Raw genomic sequence first — 10,697 nt, forward strand, 5'->3', positions numbered from 1 at the left:
CAATTTGCAGCTTTTTAAAAACCTAGCTTACAGATTGCTTTCTGGCTTCTAAAGGGAGAGTGGGACAAAGCACAATTTTTATACACAAGTTTATTTAAAGGGATACTAAAAACAACCAAAGAAGCGTACAATAGCTGTGCTGCCTCTTGTAACCTGCATGCTTGATACAGTCAAGCAGATCATTCCAATTAGACAAGGGATATTAGTGGGAGATAATCCGTCTTATGGCAGATAAGCAGCTGTATTAAATCAGCAGGACACAGCTTTCTTCAAAAAAAAAAAATTATGAGCCTTACAAGTAAATGTAGGATTTCATATAATTCTACTCTTTGGGGTCCATTTATCATTGTGTGGACGAACATGATACGCTATGGCGAACAATGTCCGCCGCACATCGATAAATGCCGACAGCATACGCTGTTGGCATTTATCATTGCACCAGCAGTTCTTGGCAGTGCATGAGTTAAGGAGCAGTGGTCTTAAGACCGCTGCTTCTTAACTCCTGTTTCCGGTGAGCCTGAAGGCTCGCGCGGAAACAAGGGGAACAGGGGCCATTCGACCCTTGTTAAATAGACCCCTTTCACATTCATCTGTAAACCTGAAATACAAAGGGGCATATGTATCAAGCTCCGAATGGAGCTTGATGCCCCGTGTTTCTGGCGAGCCTGCAGACTAGCCAGAAACAGCAGTTATGAAGCAGCAGTCACAAAGACCGCTGCTCCATAACCTGTCCGCCTGCTCTGAGCAGGCGGACAGACATCGCCGGAAATCAACCCGATCGAGTACGATCGGGTTGATTGACACCCCCCTGCTGGCGGCCGATTGGCCGCGAGTCTGCAGGGGGGCGGCGTTGCACCTGCAGCTCTTGTGAGCTGCTGGTGCAATGCTGAATACGGCGAGCATATTGCTCTCCGTATTCAGCGAGGTCTGGCAGTGCGGATCAGGTCCGACAGACCTTGATAACTAGAGGCCAAAGTCTTCCCCATCTGCAAAAAAAGACAAAGAATAACCTTCACGTTTTCTCACATGCATTTGGTTAGTGTGTTTTTTGGTAAAGAGGAATTGTTTTAATCCATCAGAAAACAAATACACGTTTTATGGGTATATCTGACAAGTAAAGTGGTTAACCGTAATATGTGAAAGATACTGTGTGGCTGAAATGTGTCAGCTAAAATGAGTACTAATAATATGTGAAAACGAATATGAAGATGAAATGTGTCAAGTAAAGTGTATTACTGGGAGATGTGTATCAGATGCGTGCTCAGTAAAACATGCCAGGTAAAATGTATCCCAGTGATAAGGGCCAAATTCACCATTAGTTAATGTGTTACGGGAAATATGTCTGTTTAAATGAGTAACAGTGAAATTTGGTTTAAAAAAAATAAAAAATAAAAAGTGTATAAGGAGACATAGGCCCCTATTTATCAAGGTCTGGCGGACCTGATCCGACAGTGCGGATCAGGTCCGCCAGACCTCGCTGAATACGGCGAGCAATACGCTCGCCGTATTCAGCATTGCACCAGCAGCTCACAAGAGCTGCTGGTGCAACGCCGCCCCCTGCAAACTCGCGGCCAATCGGCCGCCAGCAGGGGGGTATCAATCAACCCGATCGTACTCGATCGGGTTGATTTCCGGCGATGTCTGTCCGCCTGCTCAGAGCAGGCGGACAGGTTATGGAGCAGCGGTCTTTGTGACCGCTGCTTCATAACTGCTGTTTCTGGTGAGCTTGCAGGCTCGCCAGAAACACGGTGGAACATCAAGCTCTATTCGGAGCTTGATAGATAGGCCCCATAGTAAATTTGTTATGGTGCTTGGGGCTAGAGATATGCAAATATTTTGCATATTTGTTAAAAATAACTATTGCCTGTGTTCTTTTGTTCTATTTAAAAATAAATTAATTCTTCCCTTTTATCGAATGTAACATTTCAATATTCATAGCTCAGCAATTGAATGATGACTCTGATGAACCTGAAAGATAAGTCTATGGGAATCAATAGTCTATGGGAACATGGGAATAGAAAATTTGAATGTTCACATTTGATATTTTGGTGTTACCATTTGATATTTGACTATAGCATCATGCTACAAGGCTATTGAGTGAAAGATGCATATTCTTTCAAATGATCAGTCCATTGTCTCACAAAGCCGCCTTTTCCTCTGAACTAAAACCCATTCAAGGGGTCATTGACCAGATAAATTATTAATATCTCTCTCCAGATGATTATGTCCTCATCAAGCTCAACGAAATTTGTTTTCCCTAAGTGGCTTTTTTTAAATGCAATGTTTTGTTAGGACAAGACAAGAAACATTGATGTGATGTTAGGAACTTTTTTCTAACGTAATTAAAGGGATATTAAACAGTCTGTTTCCTTTTTGTAATAAAAAAGCATTAAGCAGTTGGTTATATGTAATAGAACCCATTGCAATATGTATTTTTCTTCAATTTAAAAGGATTTTAGCTTTTTTCCTATTTTTAACTTTCATTTGTGCAGTGTCCATTACTCCCTGTCACAGCCCTTCAAGGAGGCTGGGGTCTCTACAGGAAGGCTTGTCTACCTTGATGTCATTAATCTTCTAGAGTAACTTGAGCTGGTTTACTATTCTGATAATGCTAGCGATACAGTAAATTGGTTTTGCTCATGCTCAGAAGAGGCACAACACAACTTACGTTCAAAAAATGTCTTATCTCCTATTCCTGAGGGCAGTGGCTACAATGAGAAATTCTAAGCGCTTATTTTGCAAGAAGTTCAAGTAAGTTGTTTGCTGTTTTTACACAATCTGTTTCGTTTTATGTTTACTTTGATTTAACATATGTGTTTTTATAAAGCAGTATTGTTTCATATCCCTTTAACATTTTACTAATTAGACTAGAAATGTGAATCTGGATCTCAGTCTACTAAATTAAGGAATCCCAACGCAGACATTGCTTTGCTATATATCTACCCATCCCCAACTACTCCTCCACTTTATCTAATTGCAACTCATAGAATGATACTTTTATCTAGAAATGGTTTCATAGTAACAATCAAATGTATGTTTGAGGGTCTTTGAGTACAGGTAGCCCTCAGTTTACGCCGGGGTTAGGTTCCAGAAGGAATGGTTGTAAATCGAAACCGTTGTAAATTGAAACCCAGTTTATAATGTAAGTCAATGGGAAGTGAGGGAGTTAGGTTCCAGGCCCCTCTCAAAATTCTCATAAGTGACACCTAATACATTATTTTTAAAGCTTTGAAATGAAGACTTTAAATGCTAAACAGCATTATAAACCTAATAAAATAATCACACAACACAGACTTCACTTGCATTTTTCTGCAAACAGTTCTTTCTATGCATTCCAATCTGGGCTGATTTATAGACAGGAAGATCTTGTTCCTTTGAAATCTGCTCAATAGCTCAGGTCTGGTTAAACTGATTAATTTCAGCTTGCATAGCTTTGCTGCAACACAAGCGGACAGCTCCACCTACTGGCTATTTTAATAAATGGACTGCTTCTCAATGCTTTTCAATAGCAGTCACATGACTGGAAAAAAAGGTTGTTATTCTGAAACGGTGTAAATTGAACCGTTGTAAAACGAGGGCCACCTGTATATGTGTGTTTTGTTACTTTTCTTGCTAAAAATTGCTAATTTATATTTCTCTTTCTTTAAAATAATTGTAATACCTGTTCATTGGCCCTGCAAGCACAAACATATTCCTATGTGTCCTATATGAAAAGGTTCCTCAGCATGTGGTACTTGTACTCTTTGTGTTATTTGGGCCACTATCAAGTGGTATTTAACCACTTCACTACCGGAATTTTTATAAAAGAACTTGCCCAAAATATCTGAGAATTTTTTACATTTTTACTATCACTCCATTTAAACAGAAATAGATGCTTGGTTTTATCTTTATTTACCTGTCAAAACTATATATATATTTTTAAGTAGACAACCCAGGGTATTTATCTAAGCCCCTCTTGGTATATTTCATGCCACCATTTCAACACCAAATGCAATCAAATAAAAAAAATTGTTACCTTTTTCACAAACTTTAGGTTTCTCACTGAAATTATTTACATACCGCTTGTACAATCATAAATCCAACAGCTCAGTTCTGCACATTAGCAGACCAGACCGTGCAAGCTGCCAAGAGGGAGACACTCCAAGAAATCCAAAAAGTACAAAACGGCAGCAGTGACAAGATTAAGGGTTGAATCCGGAAACGTTTTTATTTTTCTCTGTACCCCTAAATAAATGTATTTGATTTATTGGGACAAGTGCTGCTGCCTTTTAGTACTGCTTGTACAATCATGGCACAAATGGTTGTAAAAGTTTCTCTGGGATCCCCTTTGTTTAGAAATAGCAGACATATCTAGCTTTGGTTTTTGGTAATTAGAAGGCCGCTAATTGCAGCTGCACACGACACTTCTATTATTTGCGGCAGTGAAGGAGTTAATTAGGTAGCTTGTAAGGTTAATGTTAGCTTTAGTCTAGAGATTACCCTCCCGCCTGACACTTCCCCACCCCCTGATCTCTACCTAACCTCTCCCAAACATCTCTCTTCCCTCCCTCACCCCTCACTGGTCACTCCTATCTTAGGTAAAGGCAAACTTTCTGCCAATGTGAAAATTAAAGGCATTTTTTTAATTAAATATTTTTTAATATGTTTTAGTATGTTCCACAGTGTAGGATCCCCTAAAAACCTCCAACCTCCCTGATCCCTCCCAAACAGCTCTCTAACCTTCCCCCCTCTAACTAGTTTTGCCATCTTATGTTCTGGCAGCTGTCTGCCAGTACCTATAAAACACTTTTTTATGTAATTTTATTTTTTTCTATGGTGTAGTGGTCCCCCTTCCCGCAATCCCAAGTTAGGGACCCCCACCACACCTTTTTTTTGTAGCGAAGCGCCCCTTCCCTCCCTCTCACTTTATTTTTATTTTCTGCAGTGTAGGGCCCTCCCCCTTCCTCCATCGTTTGGCCACCCACCCGCCTCACGGATTCCCTCCCATTGCACCAGCAGGTGATCGGTGCACACAGTGACACAGACAGTATAACTGTGTGTAACTATCTGGCATCTGCCCTCATATGGAACTGGAGCACCAATCACACTCCATATGCAGGCAGATCCCTGGAGCTCAGGAACTCCAGCTCTCGGCTGTAACATAACATATATGTTGTGCGGTACGATTGCCAAAGTACCGCACAACGTATATATATATATATATATATATATATATATATATATATATATATATATATATGTCTGTGTATGTATGTATGTATATGTCCAAATGGGTGAAGGGGTTAATGTAACAGTAAAATAACAATTAAACATTAATGATTCAGAGAGAACAAACAATTTTAAGCAAATTTCTATTCTTCTATTATGAAATTTGTTTCTTCTTAGTATCCAGTGTTCTCCCCAGGCACACCACCCAAACATGTTTACCGACAACCCAGCTAAAATGTATGCCAATATTAAGCTAAAATGTGCTAATATTTACAATGTCTGTTGCATAAATTATCTTTAAATCTATTTATGTGTAAACATACATTTTTAGTACTTTGAATAGCTTAAAGGGACACTGAACCCAATTTTTTTCTTTCGGGATACAGATAGAGCATGCAATTTTAAGCAACTTTCTAATTTACTCCTATTATTGTCTTCGTTCTCTTGCTATCTTTATTTGAAAAAGAAGGCACCCATGCTGTTATTTGGTTCTGAACCCTGGACAGAACTTTCTTATTGATGGATGAATTTATCCACCAATCAGCAAAGACAACCCAGGTTGTTCACCAAAAATCGGCCGGCATCGGAACTTACATTCTTGCATTTCAAATAAAAATACGAAGTAAATGATGAAAATTTGATAATAGGAGTAAATTAGAAAGTTGCTTACAATTTCATGCTCTATCTGAATCACAAAATAAAAAATTTGGGTTCAGTGTCCCTTTAAGTATTACACTGTCCCCACATGGACACTTTAAAAGGCCACCTGGTATCCTTTGTTGGAGAGCATACCTAGGTAGGCTCAGGAGCAGTAATGCACTGCTATGAGTTAGCTGATGATTGGTTGCTGCACCCATATGCCTCTTGTCATTGGCTCAACAGATGTGTTCAGATAGCTCCCAGTAGTGCCTTGCTACTCCTGAGCCTACTCTTCAACAAAGATTACTGAGAGAAGAAAGACAATTATATAATATAATTAAATTGGAAAGTTGTTTAAAATTTTGTGTTCTATCTAAATCATTAATCAAGTTTAATTTTGACTTTACTTTCCCTTTAAAGGAACATGAAACCCAAAATGTTTCTTTCACGATTCAGATTGAGAATTCTAATTTGCTTCATTCCGTGAGTATCCTTTGTCAAAGAAACAGCAAGGCACTTGGGTCAGCCAATAACATGAGGCAGCCACCAATCAGCAGCTCCTGAACCTACCTAGGTATGGTTTCCAACAAAGGAAGCCAAAAGAACAAAACAAATTTGATAATAGAAGTAAATTTGAAAGTTGTTTAAAATTGCACACTGTATCTGAATCACCATCACCATCATGTCCCTTTCGCACACTTGTTGTATAAAAAAAACCTTATCTCTCATACATACTGATACAGGGTTTATTAAACAAAAGGGGTTCTTGTTTTCAATGTTTAATGTCCCTTTAAATTGTGTGATGAAAGTATTTTTACCCCTTTCAGGGCCAGATTACGAGTGAATCGCTATTGAACGCTTTCGCTAGAGTGCTAATTGCGCTTGAAGTAAACTTTTTGTGAGCGTCGGGTGGCGCTCTATTTTATCAGTTAAAAGTAAAAAGTTATCGCTCTCATGCTAACTCGACACGCGCAAAAAGCCTAACCTATTCCCCTATAGAAGTTGGGGGGAAAACTAACACCCAACTCGCACGCAAACCCCATGGCATATTCTTATGTGGGCTAACCCGACGTGAAAATATGAATATTTCACATTCCAATGTTCCGCACATAGCAGAATATGATCTATTTATTTATAAATACATATTTCTATTTATTGACCACAACACGAATACAGTGGCACCACTTCGGCAACCTTTTCTATTTTTATATATAAGCTGACATAGAACCGTGTTTATGTTGTGAATAATTATTAAGACAAAAAGGTGGTGCTGTGCAGTATGTAATATACTGGACAAAATTAGAGGAAAAGCCTCACAAAAGACTGCACGTATAGCACTCTGTGCCTGGACTTTGAGTGGAGAAATCGGGAATGATAAAATATAACTTTTATTACAATAATTTAAAATAGCAATCTCAAATTAAAAACAACCAAAGAACTGTAGGCCTTTTCCTTGATTTTGAATAAGCCTTTGATATGTCAAAAATAATTGTAGGAAAATGTATAGGCGGGATACTGCCTCTCAGACCACAATGGGAACCTCCTCTTGCCAAATTAAATGGTTAATAAAGAGGATTTGTGTCTCAGTATCCAGCTATGGATATCTATGTATCAACCAAATGTATTACTGGAGTAACAAAGAATCCCATGTATTTGGACTTGGTGGACAATATTGTCAACCTTATATTAATAAGGCTAGAGTTAATCATAAATGGTAGGTCAGCAATCTTGATATCAAATATAATATTATACTTTGAGTTAGATATGAAAGTGATAATACACAGTATACAGTGGAGAAATAATACTTGTAATATTATGGTTTCACTTTATTAATACATGTAGTATCGTCTTTGTGTTATACTTGGATTGATATTGGATGTTGAAGATTTCAGATCATCCAAATTACATATATCACCTTGTGATTGTTTTTATACTTGATCCATAGTATGGATTCAAATGTAACCTGAGTATAATAGTATCAGCTCTTGTATCTTGTTTTAAAGATCTTATTCTGATCCCTAATTTAGATTTGAATGTGACTTGAGTGTAATAGTATCAGTTATTGTTTCTTGTTTTAGAGAAATTCTTCTGACAAGCCTAAGTATATCTGTCTGGGATAACTTGTTATAAGTTAAATAGGTAATTCATATGTAACATATCGTTTACCCAGTAAAATACAGTTGTGTGGATACTTAATATTATGTGCTACAATAATTATTACAAGTTTGCTGCACAGTAGTATATGTAAGATATTTGCGCTGAAGACATCAATTATAATGGATTAATTACAGACCACAAGAGAGTAGGTTTATGAGAATAAACCAAGTAAAATAATCTCCAGCATGTAGCTTTAAATTCTACTGGTATAGTTAGATCTTATAAACCATAATAATGTACCAGTATGTGTTGGTTTGTAATTATCGTAATAGATATATTATAATCTTTGTTCAACTAAATATAATTGCTGTGCTTATGTTACAGGTAATCTAGTAACAGTGTCCCATGCACCTATATCTATAAAAGTAGCAGCCAAGTTATTAGATAGTAGCGATATTGTTAGGAGTTCACAAGCAGACTCAGTATCTGTTTGTGCTCGTGTGTAAATTGAAGCTGGTATTCAAATTAGCGCTCAGTAATAACTGAATCACTATATACCGCTAATAAAGCTCTTTAGTTATAGTGTGGCACTGAATGTGAGCTGAACGCTGGGACCGCACTGAGCGCTAATTTGAATACCAGAACATAGAAATATGGAATATTTACAGTAAATACACAGCATAACACTTTATTAAAAATGAATATTGCATAAATATAATTTTACATGCTTTCATCTACTTAACTGCAAAGGGCTCCAATGCGCATATATGTATACATATGTATTTATGTGTTTATGTGTAGATACACATATAAATACATATGTATAGATGTAGACATCTATATATACATACATATACATCAACATTTATGCATACATATACATCTTTAGATATGTATATGTATGTATCTCAATGTTAAAGTCCTTTGGCTGCCTTTTTTTTTCTAACACCTGAGATTTCATATAATGTTTGAGCCTTTATAACTTTTTTATGCAATATTTTTTTAGAAAACAAATTTATTAGATAATTTTATTATGAGTGTAACTTACTTTATAATGTATTGTTGATTTGTTTTGTGAGACTTTTTTGTTTTGCAAAACAGTTAACCACAGCTCTGAGGACGTGCTAACTTGTATTGCACTCAAGCGATCGCGTTTACTTTCAACTTGTAATACCAGCACAATTTAACCTGCACGCGAAGACGAAAACCTGATATTGCTTGCGTGCAAATGTTTGCGCTCCACTCATAATCTAGCCTAAAGTATTTACATAAAGTTTATACCTTAGCAGCTAAAATGGACTCTATAACACTTTAAAAATAATGTTCAGGTGGTTAAAATGAATGATAATAAACTATAATCTCAAATAAATTTGTATCATCTATAGAATTAAAGGGACAGTAAATGCTCAATGGAAAAACCTGTGATGTGCAAAGTGTGTTCATAATAAGTTATTAAAATACTTATTACAAGTAATAAATGTATCACTGGCCATACACCCCTGCCACTCTTTTTTCCCTAAATATTAGCAGTGGGAGTTTTGTTTTTGTTTTGTTTGTTTTTTGTTTTTTTGGGGGGGGTGTAAATTTATCTTGTAGCAAGTGCATTCATTTACACTTTATATATTGAAGAGCTTTTATCCGTGTACTGTCCCTTTAAGTCCATAAGAATAAATTAACTGACGCAATAGATACCTATTTGCATTATATGGTTTATTTCTACATTCCATTAGAATATGAATAGTAAATAGTAAACACCAAAATAATCCACATAACATTTATTTTGCTGTAATGGATCAGCAAAATTATTATATGTAGAATTAAAGTTTATTTAAATATTTGTCACGTTGTTTGTAACTGTCACTGTAACATACTGCAGATGACTTCTGTATTTTATGAGACTGTTTATAATTATTTATTTATTTTTATCAATGAACTGTTAAAGCGTAAACTGGGTAAAGTATGTACCTCATCGTATAGCCGGTAAATCTTTATCCCCATCGTTTCAGTGAATAACTGCCATGGTTCCGGTAACACCGGTTCGTCCAATTCACTCCAGGCCCCCTGAAATTGGTCATCAGAAAAGCGCAGCTCCATAACCACAGGTTAACCCAAAGAGCAACTGCTGACAGGACACTGTAAACGTCACCGATAGAACGCGCGTTATCCAATCAGCGCTTTCCGAACTATCAGCAAGCCAATCGCAGACAAGGTTTACTTCCGTGTTTGGTGCAGTGATGAGTGAAATAGTTGTTGTGTATGATGTTGCAGGTTAATACTTGTTTTAACTAGGAACCAATTACTTTAATCAGATTTTTCATCCGGTTACTTTTTTATTAATTTATAGGTTAAATTGGCGTATTAATTTACACAAAAGCAAATGTTACTGAAAACATTATATATTTATTTGTCTATATAATTGTATACTTAGCTGTTTTATGTTTAAACAGAATATTAATTGTACACGGATTGAGCATGAAGCAGGCAGCAAACAGTTGGTGACACAATCATGTAGTCAAGCTTTAACAGATAACCCATTGACTACCAGAAGTGTAATGTATTTATGTTGCAAGTGTTTTTAGTGACAATGCTAATGTGATGCTGAATATCTTTTGGATTCACTTCCCCTAGCTTGTGTTCTTGCATGTCACTGCTAAAATGCATTCCCTGTTGGTAACCTACATAAATACCTGCCTAAAATTCAATACATTCTGCAGCACACTGTCTAAATTGGATGTAATGGACAAACAAGTGCA

General features: G+C 36.8%; 1 protein-coding gene across 1 annotated transcript in view; it reads right to left on the reverse strand.

Moving 5' to 3' along the window:
• The window catches only part of LOC128643933 (phosphatidylcholine transfer protein-like), a gene marked incomplete at its 3' end in the record, with an annotated part of 40,377 nt that extends 30,298 nt beyond the window's left edge, over nt 1–10,079 (reverse strand). Inside the window, 1 exon segment of the mRNA XM_053696700.1 lies at nt 9,910–10,079. Within this exon segment, the coding sequence (XP_053552675.1) occupies nt 9,910–10,038 (129 nt within the window).
• Between the last annotated feature and the right edge of the window lie 618 nt (nt 10,080–10,697).

Source organism: Bombina bombina, unplaced genomic scaffold (genome assembly GCF_027579735.1).
Source record: "Bombina bombina isolate aBomBom1 unplaced genomic scaffold, aBomBom1.pri scaffold_763, whole genome shotgun sequence".
In the NCBI taxonomy this organism is placed as follows: domain Eukaryota; kingdom Metazoa; phylum Chordata; class Amphibia; order Anura; family Bombinatoridae; genus Bombina; species Bombina bombina.